The 21433-nt window shown below is 46.5% G+C and overlaps 1 protein-coding gene across 2 annotated transcripts in view; it reads left to right on the top strand.

Moving 5' to 3' along the window:
- The window catches only part of RCSD1 (RCSD domain containing 1), a 71190-nt gene extending 51077 nt beyond the window's left edge, over positions 1-20113 (top strand). Inside the window, exons 3-7 of one of the 2 annotated variants that reach the window (XM_068964469.1) lie at positions 498-587; positions 5326-5397; positions 9913-10116; positions 12175-12810; positions 18041-20113. In XM_068964469.1, the coding sequence (XP_068820570.1) occupies positions 498-587; positions 5326-5397; positions 9913-10116; positions 12175-12810; positions 18041-18073 (1035 nt within the window). In that variant the 3' untranslated portion in view covers positions 18074-20113. The remainder of the gene's footprint in view (positions 1-497; positions 588-5325; positions 5398-9912; positions 10117-12174; positions 12811-18040) is intronic. The other variant, XM_068964470.1, reaches the window with a different exon arrangement.
- The last annotated feature ends 1320 nt before the right edge of the window (positions 20114-21433 follow it).

Raw genomic sequence — 21433 nt, 5'->3', positions numbered from 1 at the left:
TGAGAAGCTCCTTAGAAGTGGAATGTAGGAAGGGCACCCCAGTGTCGGGGGAGGTTTATCAATGGCCCCTTAGGGAGAACGAGAATGCTTTTTTAGATGCATTGTTTTGTGGTTTTATTTTCCATCTGAAAAACCCATCCGTAATTTCAAGACACGGTAGGCATGTTATAAAGGGTGAAGGAAAGAGTACTGATCTAAGGCTCTGGCAGTACTCAGAAGCTGGATGCGAGTGTTATTTTGGAAATGTTGCTTCAGGCTGATGAATCTCAAGGGAAAGCGGATGCCAGCAGGAGATCACTGGGAGAAGCTAAAAGTCAGAATGGGTACAGTTCACTGGAGTGACTTGATAGTTCACTGGCAACCCTCCCTCCATTCTTTTCTCCACCAGACATTCCTGAACATTCCTAAAGCCAGTTTCCACTCCTTTCTCTTCCTCCCTGTTGCCTGATTAGCTCTCTCTCTTTTTCTGTGTGTCTGTCTGTCGCCCTTCCCTCTAGACACCAGCCAGTAAACCAACCAGAAGGAAACCGCCCTGCTCCCTCTCTCTGTTCCCCCCCAAGGTAGAGCTGGGCCAGAATGGTGAGGAGGTAAGTGCTGCTGCCCCTGGGGCTCCAAAGATGCTGGTTATGATTTGCTTTCTCCTTCTTATGGAAAGAAGCACTCAGTTCACATTTTTAGACTTTAAAGGCGTGCAGGGAATTTCTCCTTTTCAGATTCAGGAATGAACTTTTTTTCTTGATGTTTCCTGTTCCTTTACTGTGAAAATGAAGCCCCTTCCTGTTCCCTCTTATTGAGCTTCCCTTATGATTTTTCAAGGACAGTAGCACCATTTTTCAAGCCTGAGCATTCCAGCCAAGAGAATGGGCCATAGAGTATTACCACATCACATCAGATTTAGGACTCATGAAAGTCATGTTTGATTCCCAGGTCTGACTTAAATGATCTTCCATGTGCCCAAGGGGTCTGGAAAGAGGGTCTGCACTCACATGAGGTAGAACTGCAATGAGGTAATTGAGTGTTTCTGTGGTATTTTGTACAGGATGGCTATTATTCTGGATCACTGGAAGAAAACCAGAGCCCCCAGGAGGCCTCATTGCCCTCAGCTATAAATAGCCAATGTTACCAACATAATACAGGCTCCGGTATCATAGATCATAGCCAGCAATGGATTCCCAGCCTGCATGTTCACCTACCCTTATTTATCTAATTGTAACTGTAAAAGTAACTTGTCCACACCCTCCCAGGAGCCCATGAACCTTCACTGTGGTTGCGGTCCCCACCAGAAACAGATTTGCCTGTTCTCTCCTCCAGCCCGGGAGGCCAATCCCCAAATAGAGCAAGCCAGCCAGAGATAGTCCAGTCCCCATATCCACTGTGACACCTCTTTCCCCACTGTCTTTTTGGGGGGCCAGCATCTTGATGACAGACGGACACGGTAGCCACATGGACTTGGGCGAGCCTCTCCTTGTCTGCATTTTCTCACCTATAAAGTGAAACATCTGGAGTAGATCAATGATGTTCACACCTATTTGTCAAGCCAAGGCATATAAGCAGAAGCCCATCAGATAAATCAGAAAGAGCTGCTCCCTGTCAAGTGGAATGGAGAAGGGGGTGGTGTCTAGAGCCCCATGTGCTCTGGGAATACTACCCCCCCCCACCCTCCACCACATACACACACAATGAACAGAGATCTTCTGGGATGAGAATCTCCAAGAGGCACAGTTGAAAAACACTAAGTTTTTTGGGGGTCTCCTCATGTGCCCACATTATGATTCTGTGACTTTGTGGGTTCCTCAGCCAACATTCAGAGAAGGCGATGGCACTCCACTCCAGTACTCTTGCCTAGAAAATCCCATGGACGGAGGAGCCTGGTGGGCTGCAGTCCATGGGGTCGCTAAGAGTCAGACATGACTGGGTGACTTCACTTTCAATTTTCACTTTCCACTTTCCTGCATTGGAGAAGGAAATGGCAACCCACTCCAGTGTTCTTGCCTGGAGAATCCCAGGGACGGGGGAGCCTGGTGGGCTGCCGTCTCTGGGGTCGCACAGAGTTGGACACAACTGAAGAGACTTAGCAGCAGCAGCAGCAGCCAACATTCTGACCAAATGTATATCAACAACTTCTCTTTGCTGAGGGCCATCTTCCCCTGTGACTGCCCTCTGGGCTTGGGGCCTGTGTTAGGCAACAGGCCAAGGCTGTGGCCACTAGGCGCCTCCTGTGAGGCTGCCCCCTGACTGGACTTGGCCTTGGAGAAGTCACTGCACTGCACTGAGCCTGCTTCCTGTTTTGTAAAATGGGACAAGAGCACTAACCAGTCATGGGGGCTGGAAGGGGATGTTCATTCCCTGGATAAAAGTGGAGTGAGCCAGGTTAGTTCAGTGGCTCTGGGAGAAATAAGTTTGCATGTTTCATTCCACGGGCCACCACCAGCAGTTATGGTCTATTCAGCCAAGGGCTGAATGAATGGGAGGTTGGATCTTAGAAGGAAAGTCCTGGGGTGACAGGCTGCTTGCATATGTGAAGGACATTGCTTCTGGATATCAAAGATTCTTTGTCACCTTGAAAGTCACACAAAAATAAAACAAGCAGCCAGCTTTGTTTGGCTGGGTTAGATGGAGGCTGTTGTCCATCATCCTTCCATACTCCCACGGTACAGCCTGCAGAAGCTCTAATGCTGGGAGCCTTGGGGGCCTGCAGGGAAGGCCCCAGTCAGGCTGCCTCCTGGTCTCCAGTGCACAGTGCTGAAGGGGTCTTACTATCTCTTCTTCATTCCTCGCCACTCCCTATGCCTACAGGAGCCTGGGATGGTGAGGCCAGCCCCTGCCCCCAGGGTATATTGGAGTTACCCTTCTCTGGAGGACCCACCCAATACTGGGTTTTAACGTAGCCACTGCCTCACCTGCCCGGAGAAGGACTGAAGACCCTGGTCGTTATTCTAGTCATTATTAGAATGTCATATATGGACATACGTATACATAGAGAGATGTCAGGTTGACTTGATCCCTCCAACTATGTGAGAGGCAGCTACTTGTCTGGAGCTGCTAGTTAAACAGTAAAGGAAATACTGCCACTTGCTGCCATTCCTAGGGAACTGCACTGGTGGCTTTTCTGGATTCTTTCTGTTAAGGGAAGTGAAGTCACTCAGTCGTGTCCGACTCTTTGCGACCCCATGGACTGTAGCATACTACGCTCCTCCATCCATGGGATTTTCCAGGCAAGAGTACTGGAGTGGGTTGCCATTTCCTTCTCCAGAGGATCTTCCTGACCCAGGGATCAAACCCTGGTCTCCCACACTGTAGGCAGACACTTCACCGTCTGAGCCACCAGGGAAGTCCTGTTTAGTAGATGAGCTCAAATCAATAAGGATTTTGTAGGGGCTGTGTTTATTGAATTTTCACTCTCTTCAGAAGGTAACGATCAGTTATGGAAGAGAGGAGTTATTACATAAAGTGAGTTTTGTCAGCATAATTGTTGCTGCAGTTTCTAGAACGGCATCTTCAAAAACACTGGCTCATGTGAATTTTCACTGTAAAGCCCAGAAATTAAGAACAACCAAATCTACTCTCACAGTGGCCACAAGGCTCCTTGAAAGACTGACCACTCTGGAAGTACGCCTGGTGATGCAAACTCATGGAGCCAGAGGCGCCTGAGAGCTGGAGGAGGCCTTAGAATCGCTTATTCCAACCCACTTGCCTGCTTCAGCCTTGGCTGGGAAGGCTGAGGCCAGGGCATCCATCTAGCTCCTGTCAAAGCCAGTTGGGGACTTTTTGGGCAGTCCAGTGGTTAAGACTTCAAGCTCCCAGTGCAGGGGTCATGGGTTCAATCCCTGGTTAGGGGACTAAGGTCCTGCATGCAGTACAGCTCCGCTCCCAGAAGAAAACCAGCATCAGAAAGGGCTGGGAGGGGGCCTCCTGAGTCCCAGCGAGTGACTGGTCCACCCCAGCACCGTCCCCCCAGTGCTGGCCTTAAAAAGGTCACAGAGAGTTCTGTTCAGTGAGTCTCTCTCTTTCCATCACTAAAATCATCTCCCTCAATAAATATCTCAGGTTTATAAGAAATCGGGATTATTCTTCTTATAAGTCAAGTAAATTAGAATACGGGCGCAAGAAGCAATATCCCAAAATGTAGGAAACTCCTGTTGTTTTTTTTTTCTGCTCTGGTCTCTGTCCAACAATATGGAAGTCATCAATTTCTTTTTCTTCATCACCATCATCATCATCATCATTGTCATCATTCCTACACGTTGAAGATCAATATACCTGTGGAACTAGAATCAAGCTGTAAGGACTTTACACAAAACAAGGAGTCAATCTTTTTAGATAATGTAAAACCCAATAACAGACAAGAAACCTGACATATATTCATCACAAAAATATCTCTAACAGCATATATATGTACATATATTCATATATATGTATATACGTATGTGTGTGTATGTATATGTATGTCTCAGACATCGACTGCTTTTAGAGGGCAGGCACACACTCCAATGGTAAAGAATCTTCCTGCAATGCAAGAGACCCAGGTTCAATCCCTGGGATGGGAAGATCCCCTGGAGAAGGGAATAGCAACCCACTCCAGTATTCTTGCCTGAAGAATCCCCTGGACAGAGAAGCCTGGTGGGCTACATACAGTACATAGGGTCACAAAAAGTTGGACATGACTGAGCAACTAACACTTTCACTTTCACAAAATCGTGTTCATTTTTTTATATAACCAACACAATGTCTGGAATGTAGGGGGTGCTCAATAAATGTCTGCTTAATCAAAATGAAAATTCAGTGTTTTGGAAAATGATAGTTTATAAACACTATTGGTGAGGTTTCCCAAAATATTATTAGCTCAAGGAAACAATTTCACTAATACCTCTGTCGGGTTTCACTCCAGCTCTCTGGTTTCTTGTGATATTTGTGACAAACAGAAGGGACAGTCACTTGCCCTTTCTGTTTGGAATCCCCTCCAGCTGTTTTCCCACATTGTCAAGGTCATGGGCTGAAGATCTTATGCCCCTCAGACAGAGTCTGCTCCCTCATAATGACCGTGAAGGCATCCTTCCTGGGACAGGAGGCCTCCTGTGTTTCGGCTGCCCTGCTTGCTCCAGTGCGTAGACTCAGGCAGTCTTGTCAGTGGCAAGAAGAGGGAGAGGGGAGGGGGCGCCGGCTCTGCCTAGTACCCGAGGCGGTAAGTGAGGTCCTGCAGCTAAGCGGTGAAGTGAGGAAACCTACTTTTTGTTCTCATTCCAACCGTGGCTTCTGGGCTCCAACCAGAACCCCACTTCCCTTCACCTTACTCATGTGGTTGTTTTGGTCCATTTGCTTTTATAGAAGTCACTGCCCAGTGCAAACCACCCTCCTAAAGTCAAAGTGAAGAGCTCACCTCTGATTGAGAAACTTCAGGTAAGTCCAGAATGATTACCTGTCACTGCCCCTTATCCAGTATTTGCATGTCTTTGGGATTCCTAAGGGGAGTTCCATATGTCACCTGGATGAAGTGAAGTGAAGTGAAGTGAAGTCGCTCAGTCGTGTCCGACTCTTTGCGACCCTGTGGACTGTAGCCTACCAGGCTCCTCCGTCCGTGGGATTTTCCAGGCAAGAATGCTGGAGCGGGTTGCCATTTCCTTCTCCAGGGGATCTTCCCGATCCAGGGATTGAACCCGGGTCTCCCACATTGAAGGCAGACGCTTTAACCTCTGAACACCAGGGACGCCCTAGTGGATACTTGGTCACCTGGATAGTTGACCTTTGATAACAAAGTAGTGATTAAAGTGCCCTGAAGGATGGGAAGCTCTACTTAAAGGCAAAACACTAAAATGAGGACCCTATCAAACGTGAAGTCAAGTCGTTAACACCTAGCAGAGAATGGGAAGAGAAGAGAATGGGATATCTTATAGGGAAAGGACATTATAGTGCAAGAAACACTCCAGGAATAGCCAAGTCCTCTCCAAGGCGTGAATGCAGTCACAGACCACTTCAACCTTATACAGGGCTGAAATTCAGTTGCTAGACATCACACCACCATGGCCAAGTTCATTGTTTGGAAAGCATTCTGCCCTTCCTCATTGCCAGTTACCTTGCATGCCCTCCCCACTATGCCCCCTGGCTTTCCTAGGAGATTGAATGAGGCATATAACTGCACTTCTCTCACAATCTTGTGGAGACAAGATTTTCACAGGTTAGTGTTGGTCACTCAGTCGTATCTGATTCTTTACATGTCCATGGACTTTAGCCCACCAGGCTCCTCTGTCCGTGGGAATTCCCAAGCAAGAATGCTGGAGTGGGTTGCTATTTCCTTCTACAGGGAATCTTTCCCACCCAAGGATCAAACTTGGGTCTCCTGCATTGCAGGCAGATTCTTCACCATCTGAGCCAGTAGGGGAGCCCAGATTTTCACATATGATACAATAAAAGACATATGGGAGAGTAAATACCTGAGGTCTAAATTGTGGGTAACTATCCAACTCCTACTGCTGTAGACCATGACTTTTTTTTTTTTTACAGTTGGTATCATTTTTCTTCTTAAAATTTATTATTATTATTATTTGGCTGCACTGGGTCTTCAGTGCAGCATGGGCTTGCTCTGGTTGCAGCTTGTAGACATAATTGCCCCAAGGCATGTGGGATCTTAGTTCCCTGACTAGGGATCGAACCCACGTTCCCTGCTTTGGAAGGCAGATTCTTAACCACTGGACAACCAAAGAAGTCCCTAGACCAGGACTTTTTAACCTCAGCATGATTTGGGCTGGATAATTTGATGTTTAGCAGCAGTCCTTATTCACTAGATGCCAGCAGCACTCAATAAACTGACAAAGGAAAAATGTCCCCAGATACTGCCAAATGTCTCATGGGAACAAAATCGTCCCCCCGTCCCCAGCCTTAGGTGAGACCCACTGCTCTAGAATTATGGAGCAAGAAGAAAGTCAAGTGGTCAGGAATAAGTGACGGATGCTTTATGAAACACCTATTCCCCGAGTTGGCCCTTAAGAAGGGTGGCTGGAAAGGAGGGAGGGAAGTTCTCTGGTGTGGGAACAGTGTGAACTGAAATGCAGAGGAGGAGCAAGCATATGTCTGGGTCAGGCCTGTAGAAGATGCTCAAGCTTTCACTGCAGCCTCAGCAAGACTCTCCTGCACTGGATTCTCCTGTCTGGGTCCAACTGATGAAACTGATTCTTCAACCTTGTTGCGGGGCCATTCTTAGGGATGCGTCAGGACAAGTAGTCACAGCCTCTGTAGTTCCCAGCTACGGGAGAGCCCAGAGATTTGGCCCCCAGCCTGATTTGCGGTTAAGGAAAGCACCTCTGGTTTGGGGTCATGAGCCTACCGGGTGAAGGGTCAGAAGGAGTCTTTCTGAAGTTTAACGCATCATGAAAAGCCCTGATTCCATCTCAGTTGCAGGGAAGGGGTGGGCTGCCCATCACTGTAGAAGGATGCAGGGCTCCCATGTACCTCACAGGAATCTCTCACAAGGGACCCCTGAACTCAGACATGCCCCCCCCGCTTGATGTCAAGGGTGTAATGCAGGACATCTTCCTCCGCCTCCCTGCAGCCCACCACAGACCTCAGTCAACTGCTAGAAATTATCACGAAGACTGTGTACCTTGAAATTTTGGTTTTATTCCCCTTTTCTGGTCATTAACAAGTGTCTTAGGGAAATATGGAAACCTGAGAATGAGGTTTTGATCTCCAATGGTTTAATCTTATGTCAGTAACAGTATATAATTTGGCCAAATCCCTTAGGAACCACTTTGTTGGAACTATGTAGGAAAAGAACTAAGAAATGCATCATCGGCTCAATTTTTCTTCTAAATATTCTAGTGGATGAGATGGAAACTATGATGTTTCTTCATTGGAAAAGTTCATAATTCAAAGTTCAAGGGACTTGCCTGGTGATCCAGTGGCTAAGACTCTGCACTCCCAATGCAGGGGATACCTGGTCAGAGAACTAGATCTGGCAAGCTACAACTAACGATTCTGCATGCTGCAACTGAGAACCAGTGAAGCCAAATAAATAAAAATAAAATATTTTTTTAAAAGAAGTTTTCCACTGGCTAGAAGACCCACTTTATTTGTGAACAGTATTTTTTAATATATGTTTATTTATTTATGTTTGGCTGTGCTGGGTCTTCAGGGTGGCTCCTCTTGCTGTGGAGCACAGTCTCTAGGGCTTGAGGGCTTTGCTAGCTGTGCTCAGTAAAATTGCCCAGCTCTAGAGCACATGCTCAATGGTTGTGGTGCACGGACTTAGTTACTCCCAGGCATGTGGGATCTTCCTGGATCAGGGATCGTCTCTGTGTCTCCTGCACTGGCAGGTGGATTCTTCACCCCTGAGCCCCCAGGGAAGCCTGTGAGCAGTCTGACAGAGAGAATTTCCCAGCTGGACATTGAAAGGGGAAGAAGACCTCATTTAATGCCCAGTTAACCTCCCCACTGCCAGGAAGCCCTCCAAGCCATCCCAGTACATCAACTCCCTCAGCCTGTGTGGTCCAAACCTGTCCCTTGGTGCCTGCCATATGCTGCTTTTAGACATGGCATGGGCTCACAGTGTTGCTATTTAACTTTTATATTTTTAATTTTACTATGACACAATCTTGTCTATATTATAAATTCTTCCTAAAATCACAATAGAAGTACTAATGTCATCTTAAACATGCATCATGTTCTAGACTTTGCAAGTCCTAAAGTACCATCTAGGAGCTCTTCGGGATGACAGAGCCTTGGCTAACAGGAGGGTAACACCGAGGAAAGTCTGGAGGGAGAGGGTGTGGGTCAGATAATGACAGGAGAGAGTAATGGGACCAGAGCATAAAAGACTCTGAAGGTCAGGCTCAGTCGATTGAGCAAATAAAAAATCCAAGATACTGAAAGGCTACTGGACTGCCTGTAGGTCACACAGCTATCAAGTGAAAGAGTAGATATCTGGAGTCAGATGTGTCTGCGTGGAGAGCATCGTCTGCCCTCAAGCCTGGTCCCTTCCCAGCAGACCTTGCTGCTGGCTTTCCTGCTCTGGCCGATTCAACTGGGCAAAGATTTGGAAACGTAGAGGGTAGAGCTGGAGGAGCCGGTTCCCCTAGATGATCCTAGAGGACTCAGGGCGCTCACATTCAATCCCTCCTGCATCTTCTCTGAGGCAGTCAGATAGGTCTAGGACCACCTGCCTCCTCCCCGCCACCAACCTCATGACTCCCTTAGGCCCTGGTTGCCTTTGGGTAACCCCTCCTCTTTGCTTGCCCTCAGGGTTCATCTTAGCCTGCTTTCAACTGCACTGTGATGGCCAGGTTGGGGCACCCTTGCAGCTGCACTGCCAGCTCCCCCGGAGGCCTTGGTGTCCTGCTCTGTCCATCATTCTGGTTATCTACTGAGGAAGACCCTGTACTTACTTGGAGGCTGAGGGACAAAGAGACCGGGCTTGAATCCCAGGGCAGATTCCTTAAACACTTTGCTAATTTGTGCCTTGGGAACAAAACTGAATGTGTAGGGTAGAGGGGGAAACTGCACATGCCCAGCAAAGAGGAGGCATCCTGTGAGTGGTAACTGCTGCTGACTCTGACGAGAAGGATGGTGAAGCTGCTGACTTAGTGTGAGATCCTGGTGCCTGCAAGTCCTGGCAGTTGCTATTTTGGCCTCTCTGTCTATAAATTGGGACCACTCCATGCATTTTTCTTAGATCAAATCAGTACTTCCTGGGCATTCTGGAATGCAAGCTGGAGTAAGCCAGGTAGCAGAAGGTAGATAAAGTAAGCAGGTCTTCCAGGAGCAGGACATGCTGTGACAATGGATGATTGGTTAGGAAGTAAGAAAAGCCTCACGGTCCCTAGTCTCAGTCAGTTCTAAGGCCAGGAAGTCAACATGCTAGCTTCCCCTTTCAATGTTCATCTTCTCTCTACTCTACCTGAAATTCCTCATCTTTCCCAACAGGCCAATTTAGTCTTTGATCCAGCAGCCCTGCTTCCTGGGGCCTCTCCCAAGAGTCCTGGATTCAAGGCCATGGTGTCACCATTTCACAGCCCACCTTCTACCCCCAGCAGCCCTGGAGTGCGATCCCGGCCCAGCGAACCAGAGGAGGTGCCTGTCAGCTTTGACCAGCCTCCTGAAGGCAGTCATCTGCCCTGTTACAATAAGGTACTGTCTGGGTCCTAAGTATTGTGATGTCTTTGTTTATAATGTCTGTGGACATGTGGGTACTGGGCAATCCTGAATTATCTCTACCCTGTGTTGTCCTGGAGAAAGGAGGACACACCTTAGCTGTGGTCAGAGCTGCTTTTTAACAAAGGATATGTCTCCTCTTTCTGGCAAGTGATCCCTGAAGATCACCCTCTACCTCGCCTGTCTCTCTCATCCCCTCTCCCTGCAACTTGCTCCCCTCACCTGAAAGGCAGGCATGGGGAGGGAGCGAGTTCTCCATCCTTGGTGGAGAGAGAGGGAGGAAGTCACAACTGACCCCAGCTGAGACTTATGTCAAAAGCAGTGACTCAGCAAAAAAGGAGGACAGGGTCACTAGGTTGTCCTGCCCTGACTTGATTCGAATACTCCTAAGTGACCCAGAATAGGCTCAAATCATTTTTGCTGCATCTTGCCCTAGTTAAGGGGCTTCCCAGGTGGTGCTAATCGTAAAGAATGTGCTTGCCAATACAGGAGACGTAAGAGATGCGGAATCGATCCCTGGGTCAGGAAGATCCCCTGGAAGGGAACATGGCAACCCACTTTAGTATTCTTGCCTGGAGAGTCCATAGGCAGAGGAGCCTGGAGGGCTACAGTCTATAGCGTCACAAGAGTTGGACGCAATTGAAGCAACTTAGCCTGCACGCACACCCCAGTTAAAAAACATCCAAACTGTTTCCTTTGCAAAACAGATGTGTAACAAGGCTTGTTTCTGTGGATGCTACCTGGTACTCTGTGTGTAATTTCATCAGATCCCTGCCCTACTGGAAGGAGGGAAGAATCAGGGAATCAGAGGTGCATACAATCCAATACACTCCGACAATACATGCAGCAAACGAGAGGCTAGGAGTTAAAGGGCTCCAACGCCAGGAAATGGTATTAATAAATGTATGTGACTTTAGAATTATGGATGGAGAGAGCAGGATCTTCTGGACACTTCTGGAGAATCCATCTAAGAAAAAGAGATCAAATATGCAGAAACAGGTAGAGCCCAAGGAAACAAAGAGGTGATGGGGTGGGCTTGAGCCTGCTGGCTGGGGACAGAATAGGGATCCTTCAGCCCAGATCAATGGAGAGACCCCTGGGGACAGAGAGGAACCCCAGGGAGAGCCCTGATACTGGGGACTTTAGTCTTGTGACAGCAGTAAGGGAGCAGATGGGATTATTTCTGAACCCTGCAGGCCATGAGGACTGAGGCCTTGATGGAGTGCAGGCTAGCCTCACTGTGGTCTCAGCAAAGTTTCTGGGAAGCTCTTTTAAAACCAAGCATTCATTCTAAACCACTGAGACAAAACTAGGATTGACAAACACAAAAATGTAACATGGCATGTGATATCTTAGTTTCCCAACCAGGGATCAAACCTTTGTCCCTGCATTGACAGGGGGGATTCTTAACTGTTGGATTATCAGAGAAGTCCCTACTTTGCACATTAAATTTTAAAGGACACATCATGTGAGTCAAGTAGGGCATCTGATATAAACATGCCCATTGAACTTCTGACGAAGTCCAGTGGACAAAGGTGAGGCCTTGTTCTGAGTCTCACACACCTTCCACTCATCTTTGTCAAAGTAGCGTCCTCAAAATGTTAAAACATGACTCTAATATGAAATAGAGATTTTGTTCAACTTGTTAATTTATGAGGAAATCTATAAGATGGTAAAGCTCATTCAAAGAACTGGTTATTTATAGGCAATTAAATAGAACGAATGTGCGAATAAAATTGCTAAGTTAGACACCAAACTGATTGATGTTTTACAGAACCAATAAAATCTTAGGGTTATCTTTTCTTATTGGATAGAAAGCATTTTTATCTTCATCCACACAGAAAAAATTCTGCAGCTTACCATACAATATCATAACCCCATAGGGCTCTGCCTGTAATAAATAGCAACCAGTGCTACATCCTCGTGGAAAATCAAATGATCCTCAGGTGGGGCTTGTGAAACTGGCATTGAAAGAACATGCATCCTCACCTTGGCCGTTTTCACAGATGTGCATTCCTTAACACTTTCTTCCAGGTGCGGACAAGGGGCTCCATAAAAAGGCGCCCTCCCTCCCGGAGATTCCGAAGGTCCCAGTCAGACTGTGGGGAACTGGGGGAGTTCGGGGCCGTGGAGCCTTCCCAGGAGAATGGTGCCAAGGAAGAGAGCGGGGACGAGGTGTTCCCGGCCAAGAGCAAAGCCCCAGGATCCCCTCCTCTGAGGAGGACGCCCAGCAGGACAGAGAAGCTGGAGGAGAAGAGCAGGGCTGTGGGGGAAGCCCAGGAGCCGGAGAAGATTGTGGGGGGCTCTGAGGAGGGGGCTGGCCAGCATCCAGCCCGAGCCTCCAGCTCAGAGGCGGAGGATGGGTGTGGGAGCCCCAAAGAGGAGAGACCGGCTGGAGAGCAGGTGGAAGAGCCTACAGAGGTGAAGGAGAGGGTGGCCAGTGAAGAGGAGGAGCCCGGACAAAGCAGCCAAGACGCGAAGGGGCTGGAGGAGGGAGCCGCGGAGGAGGAGCCCCCTCAACCCCCTCCTGGAGAAGGGGCGGGCGGCCACAGCCCAGAGCAGGGGACCAGCGAGGAAAAGCAAGATGAAGGGGCCAGCCTCAAGCCAGGCTGCAGCCCCGACTCTGGCCATGCCCAGCCGGACACCAGCAGCGAGGTCGCCAGGACAGAGGTGGGCTTGTCCCTCCCACCCCACTCCCACCCCCCGGGACAGGGCAGGGCCAGCGCACCCTTTCCCCCATGCCCTACCCCTTCTATCTGTCACCAGTCAGCCAGGTGTGCAGTACCACAGGTGCTGGATTGAGACAGGCTGTCACCGATGGGGAGCAACCAGAAAGGGAAGTGTGTCTTACGCGCTGCCTCTCACTGCCTCGCAGTCCTGGCATCTTTCTAGGTATGACTGAGACCCACGCATCAAGGCCTGCTGATGTAGTGTCTGGGCCTGGACTCACTGCTGTGGTGGATTCCAAGAGCAAAGGAAGTACTTCTGTAGAAAACTCACAGTCTAGCACCTGAGACCAGCAATTCCTTAGGGTGCAGTAAAGAAGGCGGGGCTTCTCCTAGGGAAGCCTGGGGCACAAGTGGGGGGAAACAGTTTGTATGTGGAGAGTGCCAGTGGAGCTTCAGGGTGAGGATAGCTTTTGATTTGGGCCTTTAAAGGAGGTTTTGTGACTACAATAAAAAAAATAGAAAAAAAATTTTTAGTATTAACTATACTCCAATTAAAAATAGAATGAAATAGTTTTTAAAAAAGAAAGCACACAAAATGAATAGAGGAGGCTTTATGTTCCATATATGTGACCTCCCTGGTAGCTCAGATGGTAAAGCGACTGCCTCTAATGCAGGAGACCTGGGTTCGATCCCTGATCAGGAAGATCCCCTGGAGAAGGAAATGGCAACCCACTCCAGTACTCTTGCCTGGAAAATCCCATGGACAGAGCAGCCTTGTAGGGTACAGCCCATGGGGTCGCAAAGAGTCAGACACGACTGAGCGGCTTTACTACACTTTATGTTCCACCTATTCATGCACGGGGGTTAGATACCTACTGCACATGGGTAGGGGGAGTGCCTCAGTCCCTTCCTTCCTGCTGGGCATTTATTCACCTGGCTCCTTCCACCACTCCCAGAAAGCCTACCTTGACCTCACCTCCCTATGCCTCAGGAGCAAGACCAGCCTTCCACGAGAAAAGTTCTGTGTCCCATCCCCTACCACCACCGCTGACAATCTCATCAACAAAGTCACCCTCCAGTGTTTCCCCCTTCCCTTTGTTTTAGTTTATTCATTCCCTCAAGCCACCTTCAGCCTCCGACTGCATTAGCCTCTTATCTGGCTTCCTGCTTCCATTTTTTCCGCCTACATAGTCCATTCTCTGTACAGCAACCAAAGAGGTGTGCTTGTGTGTTTACTCTCAATTTTAGTAATTTCTAAAATTACTCAAGTCCTTAGGGCTGCCATAACAAATTACCAGAAATCGGCAGCTTAAAAACAATGCAAATGTGTTGTCCCACAGTTCTGGAGGCCAGAACTCCAAACGCAGAGTATTGGTAGGGTTGCTTCCTTATGGAGGCTTGGAGGATGAGTCTGCTCCATGTCTTTCTCCTAACTCCTGCTGACTGCTGGCACCCCTGAGGATCCTGTCTTGCCTCTTCCAGCTTCTGATGGTTGTCAGCAGTCCTTGGCCTTCCCGGGTCTGTAGACTTGTCACCCTAGCCTCTGACTCTGTCTTCACATGGCCTGTCTCTGTGTGCCTCAAAACTCCCTCTCCTCTCTCTTATAGGGACCCCAGTCATTGGATGTGGGCCCACCCTAAGTCTAGAATGACCTCATCTTGAGATCCTTAAGCACGTCTACAAAGATCCCCTTTCCAAATAAGGCCACGTGCACATGTACTGGGCTTAGGGTTGGACATACCTTTGGAGGAAGACAACTCACTCACCTCTGCTCCCCCTTGTTCCGTGGCTTCACAGATTCCAAACCCTCTGTGAGGCCCTTCTCTGCATGGGGGCCCCTGCCAAGCTTTCCCTAACTCTCACCCTCTCTGTACCCCAACCCAGCCAGTGTGTTTGGTTTTGTTTTTTCAGCGGTTAATATCTAAATCCTTGAAGCAACCAGGTGAAGTAATTTATAAGCACAAAATTGGTTGAACAGACTCAGAGCCTGTAGCTTTCAAATGCCGTCTGAGAGCTGTCATTTAGGACTGTGCCCAGATTACATAGGCCTGGCGTGTGTACACCCTTCCAGCCCCCCTTCTTTGTGGTTGTGTTTTTATACTCCAAATTGTTAGTGCTCAGGTCCTAATGTAACTTTTGAATGTTCTTTCTTCAGTAGTAATACTTTAAAATTTTTGGATTTTTTTATTTTCAAGAGACTATTTTCATTTTTGTATTACTTAAATGCGAGGTGCTGCCTCTTGCCAAGAGCGTAACAGCATCTCGTTTCTCATTTAATTACATGTGTTGTATCCTCACTATGTGCAGAACACTGTGCTAGTTACAGTGTGTGTGTGTGTGTGTGTGTGTGTGTGTGCAACACACACACACATCCACTCCCAAGGAGATTTTAATTGAAGAATGATAACTTCTTGAAAAAATTCTTGAGGATTTAGTATATTAAATTCTTTAATATATAGGGGTAAATATGGGTATGTGTGTGAGGTGCCAAGTGAACAGCAAAAAGACTCAGTTGAAAATAATGTATTTTCCAGAGACTGTACATCCAAACTTCCCCTTTTTCCCTTGCATCAAACCAATAATAATATGCTATTCACTGGGACTTTTCAATTTATCTACTCTTCTTTAAGAATTGGCAAAATTTGGTAACATAAACAAAAGGTATAGTCTATAGATTCCTAGTGTAATTTTAAAATAGAAGCTGGAAGACATAGCAAAGACTTTCTCCTATTTTGCCTATTTCATTAAGGTCAATTAATAAATTAATGAACTAAATTAATAAATGTTGGAATCATTTTCCAGCTGACCTGTATCTAAAATTACTGGGTAAGCTGTCTAATTTTTATTACTTAGTGCACAGAATAAATTCTCATTTTAAAGATTCTGGCAACATGGGAGTATGGAGCGTGGATTTTTTAAATTGATTTATGATACTGTGCTAGTTTAGGTATGCAGTCAAGTGATTTGATTATACATATGTATGTGTATACATCTGTATTCTTTTTGTTCTTTCTTTCCTATTATAGGTTATTACAAGATATCAAATATAGTCCCTTGTGCTATACAGTGAATTTTTGTGATCTGTGAGAATGAATTTTGAATCTCTGCCCTCGTCTTTCTCTTTGTGCTTTCTCTTGAGTATGCATAATCACCATAAATCACTCAGTGTTCATATTTTCAGTCCTATTTGGGTTTGATGGGCTGAGTTGCAGTTATTTCAGACAAAGATATACTTTTTTAATTCCTGCATATACTTATCACTTCCTCTTGACAGTCTTTGACGTTGAGTATATTCTTATGTAGTTGATCTGATCAATATATTTCTACCAATCAAAGAAGATGGGGGTTAGATGTGGAGGTTGGGGCAGGGGGGGGGCGGTACTAGAAAAGTGTTTTTTTAGTGCGTGCCACCTCTGCCTGATCCAGAAAAGACCTGGGACAGGTGTGGTATCCCTGGGGAAGCCTGTGACCCAAGGGGCCTATGTCACAGTTGTCCTCACCGGGAAATCCTTTGGCACCATTGCCTGAGGTATTTGGCTTCTAACCTTGACCAGGCTTGAGAAGACCAAAAGAGAATTAGAAGCAGTGCCCCTCCCAGATTAAATAAGTTATCTGGATTTGTACAGAGGCTCTTTTGTGAAGCAGTTTATTCTGATGGGTAGAGCTGATATCCTTTGTGTCAACTTGAGCTCTGTGACTTTGGCTGATTCCTGTCCCTTGGAGACGGTCACTTATGAGCTGTCCTTCTTCATGTTTTTGTTGTTCTTCTGCTCCTTGACCTTGGTTTCACCATGGACCTGCTCTGGCTTTCTGTATTAATCCCCAAAGTCCAGTCACTCTCACACCCACCTTCTTTGTCAAGACTTGTGAATGTCATTGGTGGAATTCACAAAACCATGCTGCCTGGATCTGCTATAAACTCTTACCAACCTGGCTGAACCATATCCGTCCTCTGCTGGGACACCCTTTCACTGCTTCTGTATCATCCTATTTTCATCCCCGTTCCCCCAGCTCACTGCCTGCCTCTTCCTCTCCTGCTTTGCAAATGACCTCATCTCCTGTTTACCCAAAAGGAAGACCAGCCTGTTTGTCACCTGCCTCACACCTTCAAAGAGTCTCTTTTCCCTGTGAATCCGAGGAGAGGCCCTTTATCCTTGATAAGATTACCCGCCTTGTCTGCTGTGTCAATTGTTTTCTGGACTTTTCTACAAGATATTTGTAGAGCATACGTGTGCCTTTTGAGCGAGGGGGTTAGACCAAGATTTTCCTGTTCGGTTACCCGTCTGTATTTCTAGCACCTCACTAGCTCGCCCCTTTCTGCCTACAAACATTTATCTCCAATCCTAAAGATAAATCTCTCAACTCTGCTTTCTGACCCTCACTCTTACCAATGACTCTGAAGCTCAGTCGTGGCCTCCATCCACCAAAGACCTGACATGTCTCTGCTCTTGTCATCCTCACCTCTCTGAAATAGCTGATGCTGGCAACCCACCCTAGAAACCACGTCCATCCTTCCACCTCTGCCTGGCTGGGCTGCCCTGGCCCCTTCTCGGCCTCTGGGCAGCATCATGACTGCTGCACCTGGTCCTCTCCATCAACTCCTGGCCTCTCCTGACTGCTTAGCGCCAGCCAGGCTCTCACATGGTCCCAGCCGCACCCCACAGGCCCAGCAGCCCCTCATTTCACACGCCCCCAAACCAGACTGCTGCTTACTTTGTTTCTTCAGTTACTTTCAACTGAACCTGAAACTCCTTTTTGCCCATATACGTTCCTGCTCATGAGGAACTTTTCCTCTTTCTCTTTGATTCTTTGGCAGTGTTTCAGGATGATGAAATTAAAGGGAATGAGTGACGAGGGGAGAAGCTAGGGCCGCGAGGACATGGGAGGCCAAGCATTAAAGAAAAGGCAGTGTCCTTGTTGAGAGCCCAAGCTCTGATCCCAGGGTTTAAATCCTGACTCCCCCACTTGCTAGCTATATGACCTAGGGGAAGTTGGTTGACCTCTCTGTGCCTTAATTAACCCACCTATAAAACAGAGTAAATACAAGTATCAAACTCCTATTGCTTTGGTGAGGAATAAATGTGTTGATGAGTATGAAAAACTATGTCAGTCACATAGCATTATTATCACTATTACTATTGTTGCCTGACTTGGCATCCCCAGGAAGACAAGCTGAGTGTCCAGACTTCTCTACTCTCCTCCTAATTTATTCCTTCCTCTTTTGTTCTCAGGATAACACCCCTGTCCAGGACACTAAAATGTGAAGAGCACATTGCTTCTAGTGATGAAGCTGCTGGAGCCATGTCTTTGAAAGTAGCAGCAAAAAGGAAGCCATTGCAGGGCACGATGGGCTGAGAGTCTGAAGTCAGCCTGAAGACACAGGGTGCCGTTTCCCAGCCTGCACACCACTGCAGACGGAGAGCGGACCTGAGTCCAGAAGACTTTGATCAGCTTGAGTTTGTGTCACTTGATGGATTCTTTTTTCTTTTTTTTTTTTTTTTAAGAAAACTTATTTAAAACAATTTGCTGTTTTGACAACTCCCAGGGATACTGGTCAACCTGTGGGTTGACCACTTATCCACACCCACTTATCCCTACAGCTGACCTCAGAACTGGACTGGCATTTAGCTAATCAGATTGTGTTTATATAAAGTGATAGCCTTTTTATTATTCCTAAGTTTTCACAGTTCTCAAATATAAGTAAAAACTCATTTCAGGTGGCTAGAATCAAAGTAGTATCACTGGAAATATACATCCTGTAAGTTACAGAAGACCTGAAATTGTATGGAGACCCTGAAACAACCTTTCAGCTTGGTCCAAATGTGACTGGTCAACCAATTTTGAAAACACTGGACTAGAAGAGATAATTATTGAAACATTTGAAAATATATGTCTGTTCCAGGGACAGGAGCTTTGAAAGGGAAAGCAAAGTCGCTTAGTCGTGTCAGACTCTTTGTGACCCCATGGACTGTAGCCTATGAGGTTCCTCCATCCATGGCATTTTCCAGGATTTTCCTTCTCCAGGGAATCTTCTGACCCAGGTATTGAAACCAGGTCTCCAGCATTGCAAGCAGACGATTTTACTGTCTGAGCCTCCAGGGAAGCTCCCCATCTGGTAATTTACCAGGAGCTTTCCCATCTGGTAATTCTCTAGTTAGGAATTTTCAGCTCATCTCCTACTTCCAGGGAACAAGAGGCAGAGGCAGGCAGCAACTCCTTTGGGGAGGCAGAATGTCAAGAGGTTTCACAGGTCTGCACTTCATTTCCTCTTCCTGAAAGCAGAACAATGACACCTGAGCAGTGCCTGCCCTCTGGTTTATCCTGGGAAGATGAAGTTTGTGCTTCCAGAAGGGGAGCCCCGAGCATGAATTAGATATCTCCTGGGAAGTGCACTGGGCATCACGATGTGCAACCTACATAATAAGGACATCCTTCCCTGACTTGAATGGAAACCCAGGGTCTCCTCCCCGACTCAGGAGGGATGGAGTAGGTCGTTGGTCTGGTCTCCCTGAATAGCTCTTGCTTTAACGTTCTGTTGAGAGAGTGCAGGAAGCTTCGCTAGGAACAGGGGGCCTGACTACCCCTTTTTTAACATAATCTCTCCCCCCTTCACACACTCCTGCTGAAAGATGCTCGTCCAAATAAATTTTAATCTTTAGAGTTGCTCCTTATTCAGATTTATTTCAGTATCTCAACATGCAGATTTGGTAGTTGGAGCAGTCATTTTTCTGGAGGTCTCTTAGACCATACTCTATCTACTCTGACTTCAAAAAGTAGTTCCCCAGACTAAAAGGCCTTATCTCACCACTGGTACCTCAGTTTTTATCACCTCATTACAGTTTTTCTAACTCCAGGATAGTATTAATATTTGATATATACATTTTTCAAAAACTATTTTTAAATTGAATGTAGCTTCTAAATCTTGTAATCTAGTGAAGACTGATACTATAATAAGTTTTGTATTTTAGCAGAGTTTGGGAGATACGTGTGTCAGTTATTTTGAGATCTATATACTGTCTATCATCTGTCTATCTACCTATCTAATCTCTTCACAGAGATGTATACCCCCTAAACAATACATGGATTTATTTATATATGTCTTTGGGTTGTTTATGCGTGCACATATCTAGGCAAGAGTTTTGAGAATGTGAGCTTGGCTGTGGGTGTGTGTGGTGAAACGGGGAAATCTGCCATTCTTCCTTACTAAAAGAAGGAATGGAATAGATGGGATGTGAATGTAGAAATGAAACTATCTCACATACCTTACAGTAGCAGATGAAGGAGCAATAAAAATGACAAGAATGTGACACTGAAGGAGCGTGTGTGATGCTATCAAAAGTCTCAACAGTTCCCTGTTAATCACATATTTGATCTGTTTTGCGAGAACATAGAGACCTATTCCCAGGCGTTGTTATTGGTGACTCCTGGTGGGGAATTCATGAAGCGAACGCAGGACCCTGTTCCCTATTGGTGCTGCGGCCTGGGTGTTTAATGCTCTCTTCTCAAAACACTGTGGTTTGGTGATGCATCACTATAGTTGAGACTAGGACTTCACCCTGGGGATTAAAGAAATCCATTTGTGTTTTAGGTGGAACAGTCATCACCAGACCAGGAAGACTTTCTTTCATTCAGGTTCCGTTAATAGGTTGAAGGAAAACACTGTTTCTTCACAGCTACAAGGTTGAAGAAAAGAGTCAGAATCATTCTTCCAATTCCTTTGTAGTCCAGCTTTAATTTTAAACTGTGTTCCTTCTTTCTCGAGAGAAGGAGCATGAAAAAAACCTGACTGTTTTGAAGGAATATGCCAGTATTGAAAAGGGGCTGTGATGCTGTTTCAGCTGCATGTAGCATTAGGTAACCAACCAGCTATGACCACAAAAACCCCAGAGATGCAGGACTCCACTCTCTTCACTGAGGTCACCCTGAAAAGGATTGTTTGCCAGACCAGTTTTGACTTGTGACCAATTGACTAATCATTAACATATGTTAGATAATGGAATAAAGGAGTGGATGGACAAATAGTTCGTCATCATCTTTTGATTAAGTACTCTTGGAGGTGTAAAAGTTTAATGCAGTTGAATGAATGAGGACCTTCAGCTGCTAATGAGAGGAACTCAAACTGGCTGATACAAAACAGCTATGTCTATGAATCTCTCTCTCCCCCTCCTCCTTCTCTATTTGCCTGTACAATGTTAATATACATTGACAATCCATGGACAGACCTGAATACAATCAATTAAGCAATGTCTCTGCTTTCTTCTGTTGACCATAGTCTCAAGTAGGCTCTTCCCAGCCTGCAAACCCAATAGAAAGAGCTTATTGTTTCCTAATAACTGTAGGGGAAAATCCTACAAAGGTTTTCTGTAGGCTCCATGGGGATCACATATCCATGTCTGAACCGATCGTTATAAACAAGGAGATGCAGAGATCAGATCGGCCAGCCCTCGGTCACATGCTCTCTCCTGCAGTTAGGGGCTAGGTGAGTTAGTTCTGTCATCTTCAAGGACCATGAATGGGAGTAACAGGGTGCCTCAAGGTTAAATCAGAGTGCTGTTACTAAAAGAAATGATGCTGGGTAGGCAACAACAAGAAACAAAACAGAGTCTGAGCAAAATTTAAGTGCT

This window comes from Capricornis sumatraensis, chromosome 2 (assembly GCF_032405125.1).
Source record: "Capricornis sumatraensis isolate serow.1 chromosome 2, serow.2, whole genome shotgun sequence".
Taxonomy (NCBI): Eukaryota; Metazoa; Chordata; class Mammalia; order Artiodactyla; family Bovidae; genus Capricornis; species Capricornis sumatraensis.
This window is presented reverse-complemented; position numbering and strand designations above follow the sequence as displayed.